At 20.3% G+C, this 20,492-nt stretch overlaps 4 protein-coding genes across 4 annotated transcripts; 1 reads left to right on the top strand and 3 right to left on the bottom strand.

Annotated features, from left to right (window-relative positions):
- Nucleotides 1–741: 741 nt before the first annotated feature.
- Nucleotides 742–1,896, bottom strand: MKS88_005898 (tryptophan-rich protein; the record flags this gene model as incomplete). The annotated part of the gene is made up of 2 exons (XM_067219200.1): nt 742–1,539; nt 1,708–1,896. The coding sequence occupies 2 exons, from the start codon at nt 1,894–1,896 to the stop codon at nt 742–744; spliced, it is 987 nt and encodes a 328-aa protein (XP_067071100.1).
- Nucleotides 1,897–5,507: 3,611 nt separating this feature from the next.
- On the bottom strand, nt 5,508–6,720 carry MKS88_005899 (uncharacterized protein; the record flags this gene model as incomplete). Its single annotated transcript, XM_067219201.1, has 2 exons — nt 5,508–6,500; nt 6,634–6,720. 2 exons carry the CDS (start codon nt 6,718–6,720, stop codon nt 5,508–5,510), a joined length of 1,080 nt encoding a protein of 359 aa, XP_067071101.1.
- Nucleotides 6,721–10,802: 4,082 nt separating this feature from the next.
- MKS88_005900 (tryptophan-rich protein) lies at nt 10,803–11,757 on the bottom strand (the record flags this gene model as incomplete). The annotated part of the gene is made up of 2 exons (XM_067219202.1): nt 10,803–11,552; nt 11,689–11,757. The coding sequence occupies 2 exons, from the start codon at nt 11,755–11,757 to the stop codon at nt 10,803–10,805; spliced, it is 819 nt and encodes a 272-aa protein (XP_067071102.1).
- A 5,853-nt stretch (nt 11,758–17,610) lies between these two features.
- MKS88_005901 (uncharacterized protein) lies at nt 17,611–19,879 on the top strand (the record flags this gene model as incomplete). Its single annotated transcript, XM_067219203.1, has 2 exons — nt 17,611–17,805; nt 17,939–19,879. The coding sequence occupies 2 exons, from the start codon at nt 17,611–17,613 to the stop codon at nt 19,877–19,879; spliced, it is 2,136 nt and encodes a 711-aa protein (XP_067071103.1).
- Between the last annotated feature and the right edge of the window lie 613 nt (nt 19,880–20,492).

Raw genomic sequence — 20,492 nt, forward strand, 5'->3', positions numbered from 1 at the left:
ATAATAAAACAGTTAAACTTTCAAAATTACTGTTATAAAGTTAAAAATTAAGGTTATTTTTATTTTTTATAATTAAAATGGTTTTTAGGGTAATACTTCGCCTTAATATTTTTGAATTGTAGGAAAGGAAAATTAATATTTATATATCTTATATTTAATAGAAAACAAGTTTTATAAATATCTATGTATAAAAATATAGAGTACTCTGAAAATAAAAAACAATTTTCTAATGAATAAGCGTTATGGAAATATTATTTTTAATATATATTTGTTAATATAAAACTAAATATAATAAAAAGCAATGTCACTTTTTCAACAAGGGAAAAAATACTTATGTAAAAAAAGCACATGTAATGCAAACTCTACTTAAATACAAATACATTTAATGCATATACCCTGTTATAAAAAGAATGTGAGAAATATTATTTAAACATATAGGTTTTAATAATTTAAGTAATATATATTTCAATTTTTGTGCTCTCAATAATTTTAAGTTTTCAGGGTTTTTTCCATTTATCCATTATTATCTTAAATCTATCATATTTATAATATAAAATAATAAATGTTCTCAAAAATATAATTCTTTGAAGATGAAAATTTCAAAATATTTCAGTGTGTTTGTACTTTTACGTTTATGCATATACATCGTGCTCTTCCTTATTCTTCGATAAATGAATAATACTTCGGCAACTTAAGTAGGGAAACATACTAATAGTAATTTAGAATTAAAGATTATTTTTTTTAATTGGTGCATTCTTCTTTGGGAACTACATTTTTCCGCTCTTCATTCCATACATTCCATTGTTTTTTATTAATCCATTTATTAATAAAAACTTCTACCCATTCGTTAAAAGAATTCTGTTTGTCTTCTTTCAGCTTTTTCCATTTTTTGCATTCATTATAGTATAAACCTTCTTTACTACGAACCCAACTATTCCATTGTGCTTTTTCCATGGATACCCTTTTTTCCCATTTGTGTTGATTTTTTTTGATTCTTTCATTTAACGGATTTGGTATTTCTATATATTTGAGTTTTTCCCAATATTCAAATTCATCACGTCTCCAGTCTTTCAATAACCAAGTTAATATTTTGTCTTTTTTCCATTCTCTCCATTGTTTTATGATCCATTCTTTCCAAATGACTTGCTTTTCGTGCATCCATTTATTCAAATCCATTAACATACATTTCTTTCCTTCTGTCTTAATCCATGTCTCCCATGTACTTTCATCCCATGTTGGCAATTCATTTAAAATATTTTGCTCATATTCATTATCCATATTTTCGTTATAATGCATCCATTTATTTTCCATAGAATTTAACCATTCTTGCCATTCACTTTCTCTTTCTTCAATCCAGCATTTTTTTTCAGTTTCTAGATATGAATTGAAATATTGCCAATCTATCTCTAATTTCGTCATCCAATTACGCCACGCATGTTTCTTAAGTTCTTCTGATTTTTCAAGAAGTCCTTGCTCAACAGTTATTTTTTTCAGTTTTCTTCTTTGTTCCTTTTCTAATTTTATTTGGTTTTCTGATTTCTAAAAGGATTAAAAAATTAGTAAGTATATTTATTTTTACAAATAATTACTTTTTCCATATTATTAATTTATATTCTTAAAAAAGAATTAAATAAAAAAGTAAAAATAAATCTATACATAATAATTTGTACTTTATATAATATTTTTTTTTTTTTATCTTTTTTTTACCTGCGTATTGAATTTCATATAAAGGGCAATAGCAATTATTGTAAATACGGTAACATATACATATGGAGACAAAGAGTTTGTATCCATATAATTTGATAAAATGTTACAGTTAAATCTAGGAAATTTACTAAAAAATGAAGGCGATACAACTTCATTACCTAATTCCACCTCACTACCACTAAGCTCCATTTTTTATGTTTTTGTTAAAAAAAAGAATAAATGTTAGAATAAAAAAAAGAATTATTCAATAATAGTAAAATTTAGTATAATAGGAATGTTCTATTTATATTCTTAACTATTTCTTAATTTCTGGTGTCATTTTGTAATGAAAAAATAATAAATTAAAAAAATGGTATTACATAAAAATAAGTTATAAAAAAAAAAAAAAATATAACAGTAAAAAAATTTAATTTCAATTATTATATTCTTAATTATATATTTAAAGATTTTATACAACAATTAAACTATGCATACAAGAGACATTACAACAAACTATTGAAATTTTGTTTGTTCTGCAATCATTTTATTAAAATTGGATTTTGAACATTTAGAAATTTAATTTATCATTCATATGGTATTTTTACTATTATGCTTATCTTTAAAATTATTTGTAACTATTTATATAAGAAATGTTTTTTTTTTTGAACTTCGTTATAAAAAGAATAAAAAATAGTCTTATAGTTAAATATATATAAGAATTAAAATTATTAATGGATTCAAATTTGGACACAAAGAATAATATTGATTGTATGTTTTTTTTTCCTAGCAAATATTTCATATTAAATTATATTTAAAAATATATATATTCATATAAGATGATATATTATTTATAGTATGAGGTATTTTCTTTGCCTAAAATTATTGTTATTTTAGGGTTGAATAACAGTTTCATGAAACATTTAGTTAACTATTTAAAGTGGTAACTGTAAAATCGAAAAAAACATATAATATAAAAAATAAATCATATATTATACTTTTTAAAATATATTTATTGAAAACAAAAATCGGAAAGGAGCTAAAAATACTTAAGAAAGCAATTATTAAATATTATCGCTTTTTATATATGAAATACATGTATCTTTTCTTTTTATATATATATTATTGATTTGGTATTTTTATTGAATATAAAATCAAGGTTATTATATAATCCTAAGAGGCTTCAATGTTTTGTTCGTATTAAAAGGGACATTTTATTTTTTTATAAGTATCTATATTTTGTTTAATTTGACAAACATTTTTGTTTTTATTTTCATTTCATTATAATTTCTCCTAAAATATTATTTGATGATTTTGAAAAATAAAAATGAAAAATAATGAAGTTGATAATAATAGAAAACGTTGATGTTGAACACCATTTTTGCTTCATTTTGTCAACATGTTAGAAAGAAAATATGATGAAAGTTGTTAGAACAGTTTTTTCTAATTTTTACAATATTAATTAGGTATTTATATTTAATTTTTAAAATTATACACTTTAAAAAAGGGTAATTATTTTGTATTGTGTTCTATTTTATTATAAGGTTTGTTTTATTAAGCAAATTTAAATTTATTTTCACAACGGAATGTAACATATGACAATTTTTTTTAGCGTTATTCTTATACATATGCATAAATTACATAAAAGGAATAATAGAAATTAATATTATTACTATTTATGAAAAATCGGGTGAAAAAAGTACACAAAAGAAAAATAATAAAAAAAAAAAAATAAAATAGCTATATAACTTAAATTTTGAAAAAGAAGAATTTTTAAATTACAAGGAAAAAAAAAGTTAAATATTAAATCGTCATCTTAATAGTTGTAAGCATTGAATATAACATTTTATTAATAATATATTACCGCACAAAGAGATCACATTATTATTCTTTTTTTAATATTGTGAAATATGTAATTTTATATAGTAATTGTGATACTTAATAATCACTGTGTTGTTGAATAATTTCTTATAAAAGTAATGAAATTTAGTGCTGTTATATTTTAGTTGCAATTATAAATATAAAAATATATAATAGGAATAATGTAATTATTGAAATAAAAATTATTAATATAAAAAGATATATGAAATGCTTTACTTATGAGTAATATAGAATTATATTATAATATTTGAGATGTTTATTGCACTTGAGGAAAAAACGTTAAAGGAAAAAAAATAAAAGGATAAATATTTAAATTATATTGTATTTTACACTATTGTATGATATTGAGTTATATTGCAGTATATTACACTTAATTTCACAGTGATTGTTGTTAAAATGCAATCATTGCAATAATCTATCATTTATTAATGTTAAGTTATTGTGAACATGAAATATATTTAATTTTAAATAAATATGTATTAGGACTTTTTATTTGACAACATATAAAATTTTTGAAGTTCGTTTTAACTTTTATTTTGAATTAAATTACAATTTGGTAAGAAAGAGTTTTAGTAGTTCGCACTACAGAAATAAATTTCTAACACTGCTTTTTAAATGTTACTTTCGCGTGTTACATAATTATTAATATTAATATTAAACAACATAACTAATAGAACAAAATATAAAACGTTAATGATTTCAATATTATAACATAATAGGTAAAACAAAATTATGATTAAATACGAATTTAGGTGATGCATAAAAAAATTTTTATTATACATTCCTATTGCGATATGAACTAAATTTTAATAAAAAATCTAGTGACTTTATATAGAAGTGAAAATATAAGATTATAGCATATATAATGTTAGACTTTTTTGGAATTATTTAAAAATAGAAAAGGAATTCCATATGGAGGATAAATGTAAATCATTTGAATACTATATAATAAAATTATAATACTATTTTAAATTAATTTGATATATAATAATATTAGACAGAGATATTTTATACTAAATATATACTAACCTTTAAGGCTACACCCTCCTAAAATAATTAAATAATCTTATTAAAATGAAAGATATTACCAAATTAAAGTTAAAGTAACATCTTTAAAAATAACTGTTTTTGAAACTAAATTCATATTTTAATACTTCAGTTTAAAAGAAACAATGATGGAAAATTATACTACGAAAAAAAGTTGACATTAAAGTTTCTATTTTTTCTTTTGGAGAAATATAATGAATGAAGTTATTTAAGTGTTGGCTATGAACAACATAATATTAATGATAACAAAAAAAAAAAATGAAAAAAAGAAATTTTATTTTTATTTTTTGAAAAGTGAAAAAATGGAGAATAATATAATTTTAGAAAACGTCAGAACATGATGGAACTAAAAAAAAAAAAAAGTTAAATAAGTATACTTACGCTAAATGATGATTATACTAAATTACAATTCTTTAAACAAAAATTAATATTATACTTTAATTAATAATTGAAAAGCCTTCAGAAAAGTAAGATACAAATATAGCAAAATGTACTTTTTAAAAAGAAAAATGTCAACTTAAATGCAATGTTTCCAATTGCACATTCCACAAATCAATTAAAAAATACATGAATATAATAATTAGTAGATTGCATAATATTATACATAAAAAAATAAATACAATATACCATAAAAAAGGAAAAAAAAAATTCTTTAAAAAGGTATATTTTACCATAAAAGTTATACCAAGTTATTAATGTAAATAAAAAGCATCAAACATATGTGGATTTAATAATACCAATGTAAATATGAAATCAGATGAAAATAACTTTAGATAAAACTTTGAAACAGTATACGATTCATAAATCTAAAGTACATTACATGCATATATATATATATATATATATAGCTTTACTTTGAAATTTATATAATTTTAATGATGTTCAGATTATGTCTCTTAATTTGGTGATATATACGGTAACATTATTCTACGTCTCTCATCAGCTTTTAAAAGACGTTTTACATTAAATTCTCCGTATAATTTGCAAAGGCGTTTACATTTCTTATATTTATACCAAACATATAATACAGATGCAATAAGGAATATGGATGATACAATAATACCTGTATTTGAATTATACATATAACACAATACTAAAGTTACAGCAAATACTAATATCGGAGATAAAACTGTTAAGAAATCCTTAATTTTTCTTGTTAAACTACGTTTCTTTTTTCGTACGTTCCTTCCTTGTTGATTGTTATAATATGACATTATATTTATTAATTCTGTTTCATACAATGCATCTGACTTTTTTAAATATTTCATTAACTTCTTTATTATATATCTTATAAATCCTATATATTTCTTCTTATTATGAGTACTGTATCTTAATATATTTTTTGGATCATCCGAGTACGAATAAGATTTTAATGAAGAAAATAAATTTTCCTTATCATATTCATGATTTAATTCATCGGATATAATTTCAGGGATATATTCATCTTTTAATGAACCATATCTCTTTACAGAATTATCATCATTCCTAAATACATTTGGTACTCTTTTCAAATTATTTTCCTGTGCTCGCTTTTTATAATTTTGTTTTTGTTCGAAACCATTAACATATTTACTTCCTTCATTAAACTGTTTTTCAAACAGATTACAGTAATTTCCTCTATTAGACCTCTTTTCAGCATTTGAATCATTCACTGGTACATAAAATCGTCTTTGAATATTGTCATCACGTAACAGAGCATGTAACTGACTTTGAAAAGGTTCGCTACTCATTAACTCTTTTAATCGTTTTGATAATATGCCATCATCCTCTTCTAATATTTTCGTTAATTTGTATTTTAATGATGTGTAATTTTGCTGTGGTTCTAAGCGTACATTATTCTTTAATAATCTACTGTTTCTCTTATTACACAATTTACCTATGGAAGTTGACTAAAAATTAAAATACGTATTTATTGTTTAAAAAATATCTTCATTTCTAACATAAACAAAATTTTCAAAGGAAAAATGTTAAAATGATTAGATATATACAAATAAAATTCTGAACTTTAATTTATCATGTTACCTTTTTAGAATATTGACGAGACCATATAAAATTGGTAAAAGTAAAAATTTTAAAAAAAAATAAATATATGTTTGCTCTTATAATCATATTGCCTTTCTTCAAAGTTCTGTTAAATTATTAGTAATATTAAAATTTTTACATGTATTAATATTTTTTCTACAATATTTAATAAAGGTTGAGATATAATATGATATTAATATTTTTTATTTTCCTGATATTGCAAAGAACTTCGAAGGCTCTTTTTAAACTTAATTTAAGTTAATTACACAATTAATGATATTAAAAAAAAAAAATATATTTAAAAATATAGTTTTTACAAGAAATACGATTAATTTAGAACACTTTTATTTAAATAGAATTTAGTAATCATTAAAAATATACATTTATCTATACAATAGTATTTGAGATTTTTTGAAAGTTTTAAAATAGTTAATTTCTGAATAAAAAAAAAATATACACACATAAAATTATTTAGGAAATACTATGTGTGTCCAAATCCATAGTAAAATTGTGTAAAATTTAGATAAAAAAAAAAAAAATATATATATATTTATTTATGTATATATATGTAATATATATAAATAAAATATATACTTTTTATATATATATTATCAGACATAACCATAATACAATAAAATGAACTTACTGGAATTTAATGTATATATTTTAAAAAAGGATGATTTACTTCATTTTTTAATCATTTTTATATAGTAAATTTTTAAATTAATTATTAGGAAAAATAAAAAAGAAAATAACAAAAAAAAAGTTATTAAAAGAGGAATAATTTTTAGAAAACTTTTGTTTGATATACGCAAATTATAAAATATTAATGCAGCATAGCATTTAAAACTAAAATGATTGATATATAATTACACATAAAACATAAAAAGAAAATTTTTATTTAATTTTGCTTCTTAAGAATTTTAAATATGTAAAATTAAAGTTACTACTACATTTCTAATATTTTTTTTACAAATTATATAGTTCTCTTGGGAATGTGTAGGATATTTTTCAAGTGTTAATCATATATAAAATGATATAATTGAGTATTACTTAAAAATTAAAGATTCATTGTTTTGGTAATTATTATTATAAATATTGTTGTCAAAAAAAAAAAAGCATAAATGCATATATATTATATATATAAGGAAAAAAAAAAAAATTAATAATATAATAGCAGATATGATAAGGGAAATTTTACATTTGTAATAGATGATGAATAATGGAATAATAAAATAATGCAAAGAATAATAGGCAATTATAAATTTATATATAAATGTAAAAAGTAAAATTGAGAAAAGATTATAAAATGAGATTACTCTACATATAAATAAATGTAATTAAAATGGTTAAAAATATTAAAACATTTTTTCAGACAACTTTATATTATATTATATTATATTATAATTTTCGAATTAATTATTATTAAAATTAATTTAATACTTGCTTATAAATGGAGTTAATTATATAAAACTTTTTTAACAGTCGTGCAAAATCATAAAAATTTATATAGTATAATAATATTTATATGAAATCTAATTGCAAATGAACAAAATTTTTTACATATAGCTCAGGTTTTCATCCTTAATTATGCACCATACCCAATTATGCTAATATGAAAAGATTTTTTTAATTCTGAATAAAAATTATAAATATTGAAAAAATATAAAAAAAAATAAAAACCATTTCGATAAAAATTATTAAGATAAAAATATATAAGATTAAAAAATTTCAATTATGATTAGTAGTATAAATAAAGTGTAAAATAAATACATTTCTTAATCAACATTATAGTTAATGGAAAAAAATAAAATTAAATATACCTGTGGCAAAAATGCACATTTAATGTATTATTTTTTGAACAAGGAAAATATGACATGTGTAATAATTTTAGATTATTCTTTTTTAAAAAATATATTATTTAAGATTTTATAAGCACACATATTTTTTTTATCTTATTCTATATAAATTTTTTTTTTCTTTTGAATTGCACACATATTTAAATCATGTTGCAACTCATATTCGTGATAATCGGTCTTATAAAATTTAAGCAAATATTTAAGTTTCATATATGTGTTTGCAGAAAAACATCATAAATACACTATTTTTCAATAGGGGGATATGTATATTAACCTTTTTTCCTAATCGATATTATTAAATAAAACTAGTAAATTATATGGGAAAATATTGCTTTAAAATTAGGGTTTGAGAACTATCACAAGTATATAACAAATATATCTCACTGTTAAAGTAATCTATGAATTTGCTTATATTATTTTGTAAGATTATAAGTCATTTAAAATATGTATCTAATTTATTTTTTCTAAAAAGTATATAATCACAAATAGATATCTTAGCCTTTTCTGATTTCCTTGGTTATGTCTATTTTAAAAGCAAAACAACTTCTATTGGTAGTGTATTGTACTATATTGTATCCCATGAAATATTATTTCTTTTCCTCTTTTTTGCAATACCTAATAAAGAAAAGAATTTTAAATAAATCAATAGAGACTCGTAACATACAAAATAACTGATCTAACGTTTAAAATGAATTTTAAAAAATTTAAAAAATATAAAATTGAATTGAAATAATAATTTATGAATTGTTATATATTGCATAGCTCTAAGTACTAATATAACATAAAATGTGTTTTATTAATTATATGAATAAAAATTACTAAAAGGAAAAAAGAATTTTAATATAATCTAATAAGCATATTTACCTGTTATACATTAGTCATACAGGAAAGCACATTTCTCGTAAAGTTATTTATTTTTCTTCTCATGGGGAAAAAAAAAAAATTATGTTTCTTTTTATTAAGTATAAAAAAAAAACGATTAATGTTCTTTAATAGTTTATTTATCTAATATGAATCTATTAGTAGTATAATACATCGTACATTTTAATTATATAAACAATTAATTATTTTATTAACCAATATAAATTACAAGAATAATCATAAAATATACCTTCATTTGAACCCATAAAGGGGGGAAAATAACTTCATTTTAATAACGATTAAGGTAATGAGGTTTATGTTGATTTAGATAAGATTTTTGTTAAAAATATTTGTCAATATATCCTCTAAGAATAAAATCGTATAAATAGATATAATTCGTAATAAGAATAAAAATATAAATATATATAAAAAAAAAATTTACTCGTTTTTCTCTATTAGGTTTAATTTTTTTTTTTTTTTTAGGTTGTACATCTTTTTACAATGGATAAGAGATATGTATGAGTTAAATATTAACTTCAATGTTTAAATTTAAGTTGGAAATATAAAAATCTAATTAATTCAGATGAATATAAAATAAATTTGAATAATGTATTATTAATCCTTTACTTAAGATTTATATAAAAACTACAGTAACTCAATCTTGAGAAAACTGAAGAAAGAATTATATAACATAACATAAATTAATAAAATTCCAAAAAAGAACAAACAATATGAATATTATGCTAGTACTTAGAAAAATGATAAATACAGAATAATTAAACACAAACCAACTGATTAATATTGTTTTCATCTTTCTTTATCTAAAACTACATAATTGTTTATAAAATGGATTGTTCTTCTGTTGATCTTTGAGAATTCATTTTAAATTATAAAATGATTATGAATACTTAATATACTTTTCGTACCTATAAATATATTATTCTCATCTAAACGTATTTCTATGTGCATTAATATTATGATAATTCCCTAAAATATAATATGATGTTATTCACATATACCATTACCTTTCATTTTTTAAAGAAATAGTTTGTTATGAGTAACTTCTGAATGTACCATGCAATGTAAGAAAATTATAATGCGCTTTTTATTTTAGGTGTATTATTTAATGCTCATATTACGCAAAATTTTTGTATACATAATATATATTAACCATGTATGCGTCTACTACCATAACGGATTACCGAAATTTAAAGGCAAAAGTTCATCGTATAAATTAACAAATAATGAAAACCCTTATATTTATTTTTCCTATTTTATATATTCTTATCTTTTTTTTTTTATCATAATATCACAGTAATTTCTCGTTCTATATGTGTTATTGGTTGCCATAAAATTTGCCAATTAAATTATAGAAAAATATAGTATAAATGCATTATTTGTTTTATTTGATAAAATATTTACGTATGATTTTTCTTTTTAAAATATATACTATCCATCGGTGACAAAGACAGACAACTGTTTTTCATTAGCCAATTTTTCAATAAGATTATCTCGATATTTATTAAATATGGAGTATTTTTCTTGTTTCCATTGTAACCAATTATGGTACTTAATCTTTGTAATAAAATTTTCTTTACTTTGTACCCAATTTTCCCATTTTTTATTTTTCCAATAAAATTTATTATTCCCTTTATATATGAACTCTTCTGTTTTTTCTGAATCTGAAGTTTTTTTATTTTCCATATTATTCACACATTCACATTCTTCATCTGTCCAGTTTCTCATTAACCATAAAAATTTTTGGTACTTTTGCCAGTGGTTCCATCTATCATCTATTAACTCTCTCATATTTATTTCAACATCATTAATCCAAATTTGCCAATCCTTACCCATATCTTGTTTCCATTCGGTATGAATCCATTTATTCCAGAAATTTTCATTCCATGTTAAGGATTTTTTATAAATAGGTGATTTATATATTTTATTAATATTTTCGCAAATATCTTTCCATTTGTTTTGCACCATTTTAATCCATTCATTCCATTCGTTTGATTTATGTTGCATCCAAGATTCTTTTCCTTTTTGTAAAGATATAATAAAATTCTTGTAGTCATCTTCCAAGCCTATTTTCCAATTATTCCACTCGTCATTCCACTCTTTTGGTACTCCTGCTTCTTCATCTAATTCTGATCCATCCAACGGTCTGCGTTCATTGAAACTCTTTTCATGCTGAAGAGACTAAACAAAATTTAAAATATATTATTAAAATACATTTTTGAAAACACAATTTCATGTAATATATAGTAATTTATAATGTTATGCACAGTTAAGAAGATATTTAAGCATGTTAACTTATACGTAATTTCTATTATACTGGAGTAATATTGCTTAAAATAAGAACGGACGATAAAGTAAATAAGGCAACAGTAATAGAAGAAACCATTTTATAATAGCTCAATTACTATTTTATAATAGTATTATAGATATTACTTTTTATATATTTTTATATTTCATAAATTAATTTTTCTTAGGATATATAAATATATATATAAATTTATTTGTAAATTTTAATTGAAAAAAAGAAAAAAATAACTTTTAGAATAAATTCCATAAAGAAAAAAAAAAAAAAAAAAAATAAATAGATAAATAAATAAATTAATATGATATACAATACAATTAAAAAAAATTTAATTTTATTATTTCTGTATATAAACCAACTAAAAAAGTTTTAAAAAAAAAGTGAACAAATACGAATTATTAATTAATCCCATTTTTTTTAGAGTTTCGTTTTTTCTTTGAAAATTATTTTATAGATCAAAAAATATAATAATATATAATGAACATTTATCAATGTATACAATTACATGGTGTACATAATTTGTTATATATAGAGCATTATCTTTTTTTTTTATATTAGATTCGTAAGAACACTATATGGGTGTGTGTGATGTTTGTTTCTTTAGTAAAGTATTTTTTATTTTGTTTTTTATTGAAAAACGTGCATTTTCCTTTGAAGTCCATTGCATGAAAGATTATAAATTTTTTTTTTTTTTTTTACTTTTATAAATAAACGCTTTTTAATTGTTTTTAAAAAGATGTAGAAATAATAAAATAGGTTCAGATATAAATTACTAGTTGTCAATGCTTGTTCAGAATGGATATTGTAATGATTTTTTAGGGATTGTTTCTACTTCAAATTATTGAAATTAATAATATGAATCTTAAGAAAATTGTTATTTTAAGGAAGTTGTGGAATTTTAAATTTATATGCCCCCTTTAAGAATTTTTATCTAAAGAATTTTCATTATTTATTTATTTTTTTTATTACCATGATAAATAATAAAATCCTTTTATAACTTTGTGTATTAATATATTTTGGTTATAAGAAATATAAGAACAATAAAATATACTGTGAAAAACAAATATTAAAAAAGTTCGTTTTAATTTTCATAAAATAATTAAAGAAATATTTAGGGAAAAATGTTAAAAAATGATAAATTTGAAAAAAGAAAAAGAGGAATTAGTAGGACGCTCTAAAGTATGATATACCAAAGGATTATCTTTATTAATTCTTAATTTTATTATGGAAATGTGTATATATGTAGCACTTTTATTTTTATTGAGTATAAGAATTTTAAATTAGTATTTATATTTTTATTATATGTATTCATCCTGTACCAATTTATAGAATTTTTTGTGCATAAATTGTTTTTTCTATTATAAAAAATTTCATTCCTTTTTTTTTTTTTTTTTTAATAATATTATATAATAAAAAAACGTTTAATAAACCTGCCATGTTTATAAATGGATTTAGTAATGTATTTTATGTGTTATATACATAAAGTTTGATAAAATTTAAAGAACAAAATTTTGTAACATATTCATTAATGGAAAACTGTATTTTATGATAAATATCAAGTTTTTATATTTGTAACCTTTGTAACTTTAGCTGTTTTTAAAGGGCAGTTTTTCTGGGTACAATTGATTTTGTAATATAATATAATTTTAATATTATGTACATATATATATTTATATGAGTTATAATTGAAATATTATATATATTAAATATTACTTGTAACTATTTTTTTCTTTATTTGAATATGTCAGTTGCCAAATAATGTTAGGGCTAAATGTGCATTACTACATAACTCTGAAATGCATTGTATATTCATTATTTTTATAATTGTAATTACTCATAAAAATAATCCATTATTATAATTACAGATATTTAATGTCTAAAGTAAATATATAAAAAAGTGCATTTCTATTTTGAAATTTTTTACGTGATATATAATTAAGAGTAATTTTATAACGCTATTTAGAAAAATTATATATATATTTTGATTAATTCGTTTATTCATTCATTATTATAATTTTATATGTAGCTCGCAAAAGGAAGAATAGCTACTTTAAAATTTTTTTATAATCATTATAAATTCCCTTTTGCTTTATTATTTTAATATTATATAAAGAAATAAGAATTTGAAATTATGAATAATTACTAAATAAAAACAATTTTTTTCAATAGGCCCAAAATGTTATCCATATGGGAATAAAATTTATACGTAACAAAAAATAACACGTATACCAATATATGTTCTAAATTGTGTGTATAAAAATAAAATATTTAAGGTTATTTTATTTTAGATTAATTCTTAATAACACTTATATATATATGTATATATACAGTTATTTTTTTAGCTTTTTTTAATATTTAGAAAAAAAAAACATAATGAAATATTTTTATATTATTTTTATTAGTATATAATTTCAGTGCTATATTGATAATTTACGAGGGTTAACTGTTTTGCAAATATAGAAAAATAAAAGTAAAATGTGCTTGTTTTACATTATTTCATTTATTATATTTAAATTAATTATTATTTTTAGGCATGAAGCCAAGAATATAGTAATTTACTTGTTCATTAGAGTTGTCCTTTCGATTAATATTAGTTTTTCTTGAAACTACAAAAACGTTATTATTAGAAAAATTAACAAATATGCACCAAATGTTTTAATAGTTAGTAATGTGTTTCATAATATATTCACAAATTTATAATTAAAAAAATTTTAAATATCATAATGTTATACCAATATTTTTATATATTTAAATATATTGAAAAATTTCAACATATGTTTAAGTGGTGACAAATAATAAAATAATTATTAATACATTATATAATTAAATTAAATAAGAGCTACAAAAATTTTTTAAAAGTACAATAAGTAATTTACCCATAACATACGAAAATAAAACATACTATATCAAGAAATTATACAATATATGATTAATTAAACACAATTGTGATCTCAGTTCATTTTAGTAAATTTTTATATACATATAATATTACACCCACATATATAAAAAAATTAAAATGATATCTATTTTATATAATTTATATAATCTTTATGATATTTACATAAAATAGATTTTTATGCATATGTAATAATAAACAAAAAATACAAGTATTTATACAAAAAAATCAACATTACGTAAAAACCAAAATGCTTAAGTAAAAAAAAAACAAAAAAAATGTGAAATAAAACAAAAAAAAAATGTAAAATAAAACAAAAAAAATGTAAAATAAAACAAAAAAAATGTAAAATAAAACAAAAAAAATGTAAAATAAAACAAAAAAAATGTAAAATAAAACAAAAAAAATGTAAAAAATATAAAGAAATGATAGATAAATAAATAAAGAAATGTAGAAAAAAAAATCTAAAATTACATAATAAGCTTAAGTATTCATTATATTCCTTTTGTTCATTAATATATATTTCATATAAAAAAAGCATTTAAATATTTATACCTTTATATTTTTATTTTGTACTATTGTATTGGATAAATCCTTCAATAACTAATATTTGAAATTAATTTTCTTTATAGGAAAATAAAATCTTGTAATGTATAACTCTTGCATTCTTTTTCATATGAATTCTCACATTTATTGATGTGCACCAGTTTAAAAAAGGTAAAATAATTGCATTAGTAACTGAAAAAAATTGCAAAATATATACTTATTATAATTTTATATAATATAATGTCCACATGACGGAATGTTGGTAATATTGGTTTTATTCGTATTAACCTGTATACACTTAAGTTTTTTGGGTACCTATCTACGTCTTTTGATTTTTTTTTACTGTTTTACTAGATTATCTGTATCTTTTTTGTTTTTTGCTTTTATTTTTAATCTTTGTTCTGGATCTTGAGTTTTTAAGAGTTCTTTTAAAAATGAAATAGCTAAATCTTGCAATGCTTCCGTATATTCGTCCTTAACTACAAATTTTTCTAAATGTCTTAAATGGTCTTCTTTTTTAGTAATTGCTATGTATTTTAATTTTTTATAATCTACTTCTTATTCTTTTAATATATCTTCTAGACTTCCTAAGTCTTCTTCAATTTCTTCCATTTGTGGAATTTCTCATGCATTATCTTTATTTTCCGGGTTATTTACATTATCAACTTATTCATTTTCTAGGTCATCCGTTACATGCTAGGGATCATTATTAGCATTTTCTGGAATGTCGTTATTATGTGTTGGATTAGTTTCATTTGATTATCTTAATGATCTTACAGTTCTTAAGTCTAATGTTTTAAGGCTAAGTTTTTTATCAGAAGTTTTATCATATGGCCCCTATAAATTATTATGAAAATAATATAATTATCATATGGATTATATTTATATAGGGATTAATGATATATTTATAAAATATAAGGTAACAAAAATAAGTAAAAAATATAATATATTTTTATTATTATATTTTTTTTTTTGCCATACCGAATATGAACAGTTTCGAGATGAAATTAATAGTATGGATAAACATATTTTAATAAAAACGAAAAAAATGTTTTTTTCTTTTGTATTATATTTACTTAAGGACTTTCCATTATATCTATATTATTCTAAATAAAAAATTTGGCTAGTATTTTATTTATTGATCTTAAAACAGTAATAATTCACATGTTAATAATTTTTTTATAGTAATTCAAAAATTTATTTTTAAATATAAAAATAATTAAAAATTGTAAAAAAAATAATATAAAAATACTAGAATCAATTATTGAATTATAAAAAAAAAAAAAATCTAAAAGAAATTCTATATATAAACTTAAATTATGACGTTCCTTATATAAAATAAAAAAAAATTCAATTAAGTTCAAAATAATATATATAATATGTTTTTTTTAGTTAACGACCAAATGTTATATTTTATATTGATAATTATTTTGTTTCTATTTTTAAATAATGTGGTTTAACAATATATAATTTCTGTTAATTTAAGAACGATAATTTTAAAATAATTAAATAATTAACAAAATGGTTGGAAAAATATCTAAAGTTCGACATATAATAATTTTTTTATTTTTTATTATATAGAAAGTAAGAAGTTATTACATATAAAATATATAGTATGAGAATGAAAAGGAAAAATAAATTGAAGCGAAAAAATGATTGAAGAAGTATAGATAAAAAATACAAATATAACCAACCTTTATAATCGAAATAAATCATTGGGCTGCATGTATAATACCTGATAGTTATAATAAGCATGTTTTAAATTTTTTAGAAAAGTTATCGTAAGTTTTCTATGTTTATATAGATATATAAAATTACAATAAAAATTTTTGCACACAATTTTTATTTTTTTTTTTTATTAAGTTATGGCTTTTTTTTATATATTTTTCCTTTTTAAATAAATGAATAATATATATTTTTTTATAAATAAATGTCCATTAAAACTACATCAACTATAGGTAGATCTTAAATAAAGGAAAACGGAAATTGTTTTTTTAAAAATTGGTTATATTTAATGTGCTATTTAAAAATATTATATATTGTTTTTAATAAAATCCAAGAATTTAGTCATAAGAAATATTAATTTTCATTTAGCCATATGAATTATTAAAAGGAAGTAAGAAAAATTGACTTTACATCATATATATTTAATGATTATGTTTTTATTTTGATATACGGATTTATGACCAACCTCAATTATAAATTATTACCAGAAAATGTTCTTAAAGAGAAAGCTGGATTTATATTTTAGTTTATTTAAAATAATATAAAACGGTGCAACATACATATTTTTGAATGATCTAATTAAGGAGTGATAAATAATTTGAATGTAATAATTAGGAAGTATAGAATAATAAAATTAAAAAATTATACAAACAAATAAATATTTTGTTTTATATAATGTCATTCTCATAAATAAGAACATTTAAATTTTACTTTTATAATTAATATATATATATATGTTATATGTATATATTTAAATATATGAATTTAATATGGAATATTGGAGCTCTCAAATTCATATTTCATCTAGAAAATCCTTACTAGCTAATGAGGAAAATTATAACCATTATTCTGCAAACCTTTTAAAAGGGGTAGATGTTAAAATTAGTAAAAATGGCATTAGAAAATATGAATTTTCAAGATATATGAATATCCTTATTCTTTCATTGCTTTATTTGCTATTACAAGTAAGATTATATATAATTTTATTATTACATGAACGTATTCGTTTCCTTTAATATTAATTTTTTTTTTTGTCAGTTAAATTATAACGAAAACAAAACTATTTTTTTTAAACTATATTTTTAAATATGTTTGCAGTACATGTGTAATTATGAAGGTGCTATAGTTACAGAATTACAATATAGAAATAGATATTCAAGGATTTTAGGTGAACCCGTTTTAAAAAATAAAAAAGAAAATGTTATAAGATATAAGAGTGAAAATTGTTTAGAATATGGTAATTTAACAAAAGTAACTAAAGATAATTGTAATAATAAACATATCCAAGAAATGAATGATTTATATGAAAAATTTTTTGTTACAAATGACGAACGCGGTGTAAGTAGTAATAATAATAATAATAATTTTTATGGTGGTAGTAACAATACATATAATTACCAAAATGGAAATTATTCTGGCAATTATAATAACCAAAATGGAAATTATTCTGGCAATTATAATAACCAGAATGGAAATTATTCTGGCAATTATAATAACCAGAATGGAAATTATTCTGGCAATTATAATAACCAAAATGGAAATTATGCTGGCAATTATAACCAAAATGGAAAAATTTCTGGCAATTATAATAGCCAAAATGGAAATTATGCTGGCACTTATAATAACCAAAATGGAAAAATTTCTGGCAATTATAATAACCAAAATGGAAATTATGCTGGTAATTATAATAGCCAAAATGGAAATTATGCTGGCACTTATAATAACCAAAATGGAAAAATTTCTGGCAATTATATTAACCAAAATGGAAATTATGCTGGCAATTATAATAACCAAAATGGAAATTATGCTGGCAATTATAATAACCAAAATGGAAAAATTTCTGGCAATTATAATAGCCAAAATGGAAATTATGCTGGCACTTATAATAACCAAAATGGAAAAATTTCTGGCAATTATAATAACCAAAATGGAAATTATGCTGGCACTTATAATAAGTACGTTGGACTTAATAACCAAAATGGAAATTTTTCTTCTAACTGTAGTAATAATAATACAAATAATAAACAAAATGAAATGTTTTCTCAGCATAAAAGGGATACATCAAATGACAAAAATGAAAATCTTTCTAACAATATTAAGGATACAGATAATAGCGAAAATAATGGATTTTCAGGCAATATCAATGATACAAATAATAATGAAAATGAAAACACTTTTGGCAATAGCAGCGATACGAATAATAATAAAAATGAAGTTACTTTTGGTAATATGGAGGATAAAGGTAATAGCGAAAATGAAAAGATAACTGGGGATATGTGGAATACATACAATAACCAAAATGGTAATTATGAAAGTAACGGGGATGTAACTAATAATCAAAATAGTAGTTATGATGATTGTAACATAGATGAAAATAATAATCAGAATGATAATAATACTGAAAATAACTTGGATGAAAATAGTAATCAAAAAGAGCAACATCGTGAGGAAGGAACAGATAAAAGATGTAATAATGTAGATAAAAAATCTTCTTCATTTTCTTCTGATGGTGATGATGGTGATGATGAGGATGATGGAAATTATTCAGATGATAACGAGAAATCAAGTTTTTTTAATAAATGTACAGATAATAAGTCAGAACAAAAAAATATTTCAGAAGATAAATTGGAAGAATTAATATTGAGTTTAGGTACTTCGATAGATAGTACAGCTATGTTTAATATATTTACACATCTTAACATTAGTGAAAGAAAAAAATTCTTTGATAAGATGGTACGTGCTATGATGTTTTGGGAAAAATTAACTAAATCTTCTGGTATAAATGATGATTATAAAAATAAACAGTGGATGAAAGTCTATGATGATATGATATATGAACTAAAAGAAAAAGAAAAATCATCATTTAATAAATTATATTTATATCTTAAAAAAGGACGTATTAAAAGTACCACATTTGTTCAAATAATAAGAGATACTAGAGATGTTTGGATTGAATTGGGCAAAGATATAGATAATAGGTGGATAGGTTATTTAAACGGTAAAGCAAAGAATTGTAGGACAAAATATAAGAATAAATAACAGAATTAGTATATTCTGTTTAATTTTTAATAAAAAAGGTGGTGATATATTTATATATGTACGTACATTTTTATTTAAGAGTTACATGCATGTATATTATAAGAAAATAATTTTTGGCACTTTATACAAAAGTAAGATTATATAATAGTATTCTTGGTTATCCTCAAAAAATTAGTGTAGCATATATAGAGATAAAAATTGTTATTTACACTGAAATTTATGAGAACTTATCCTTTTTTAAAAATATTTGATTATGTATATATTGTCTTATCATATATAAATATGATAAAAAAATGAAATATATTTGTTATATTTTTTATATTATAATTTTTATGTTATGTAAAAATAAATTCAAAAAAAAGGAAAACAAATTTATTATCTATTTTTTTTTGGTATTTTCAATATTGAACAAAAATATTCTTTTATTTTTGTATTTGTTTTTGTTTAATATTTATTTTTAAATCATTTTTTTTTAGTACTTTTTTTTTATGTTTTAATTTTTCTAGTATAACTTTAGGGTTAGGGTTCAGGGTTTAGGGTTTAGGGTTTAGGGTTTGGGTTCAGGGTTCAGGGTTTAGGGTTCAGGGTTTAGGTTTTAGGTTTAGGGGTTCAG

The sequence above is a fragment of the Plasmodium brasilianum genome, chromosome 14 (assembly GCF_023973825.1).
Source record: "Plasmodium brasilianum strain Bolivian I chromosome 14, whole genome shotgun sequence".
NCBI lineage: Eukaryota > Apicomplexa > Aconoidasida > Haemosporida > Plasmodiidae > Plasmodium > Plasmodium brasilianum.